Source organism: Galeopterus variegatus, unplaced genomic scaffold (genome assembly GCF_000696425.1).
Source record: "Galeopterus variegatus unplaced genomic scaffold, G_variegatus-3.0.2 Scaffold9330, whole genome shotgun sequence".
In the NCBI taxonomy this organism is placed as follows: domain Eukaryota; kingdom Metazoa; phylum Chordata; class Mammalia; order Dermoptera; family Cynocephalidae; genus Galeopterus; species Galeopterus variegatus.
In genome coordinates this window covers 59,311-60,003 of record NW_007735441.1, presented here as the reverse complement: position 1 = coordinate 60,003, position 693 = coordinate 59,311, and the positions used below count along the sequence as shown (strand labels likewise).

The window sequence follows — 693 nt, the reverse complement described above, 5'->3', positions numbered from 1 at the left end:
CGGGAGTGCCACCGCGCTCCCAAGCGGCACACTGTAGCAGTGCGCCACCGGGCCGGCCCTATTTTTAATTTTTTGAGGAACCTCTTTACTATTTTTTTCTGTTGGCTATAGCAGTTTACTTTCCTACCAACAGCGGTACAACATTTCGCTTTCTCCACATCTTCACCAAACTTTCTATCTTTTGTCTTTTTGGTAATAGCCATTCTATCAGGTGTGCTTGACATTTCACTGTAGTCCTAATTTGCATTTTTCTAATAATTAGTGATGTTGAGCAATTTTTCATACTTGGCCATTAGGTTGGTTTCAATGCTAATGTGGAAATACGCTTTTGTAACTTTGACTTTTCTCCAGCCTTTTTACTACTATAATTATTATAATTTACATTTTCTCCTGTTGTTATTCTTCAGGTTGCACTGCCAACAAAGCCAATGGTTGGAGTGAATCACTCTGTGGTGTCAGAGTTTGTGTTCCTGGGACTCACCAATTCCTGGGAGATCCAACTTCTCCTCTTTGTGTTCTCCTCCATGTTTTATGTGGCCAGCATGATGGGAAACTCCCTCATTATGCTCACGGTGACTTCTGACCCTCACTTACACTCCCCCCTGTACTTTCTGTTGGCCAACCTTTCCTTCATTGACCTGGGTGTTTCTTCTGTCACATCTCCCAAGATGATTTACGATCTTTTCAGAAAGC

The 693-nt window shown here is 42.3% G+C and overlaps 1 protein-coding gene across 1 annotated transcript in view; it reads left to right on the top strand.

Annotated features, from left to right (window-relative positions):
* Positions 1 to 428: 428 nt before the first annotated feature.
* LOC103609196 (olfactory receptor 4F3/4F16/4F29-like) overlaps positions 429 to 693 on the top strand; it is a 1,882-nt gene continuing 1,617 nt past the window's right edge. Inside the window, exon 1 of the mRNA XM_008593557.1 lies at positions 429 to 692. Coding sequence (XP_008591779.1) covers positions 429 to 692 — 264 coding nt within the window. The remainder of the gene's footprint in view (position 693) is intronic.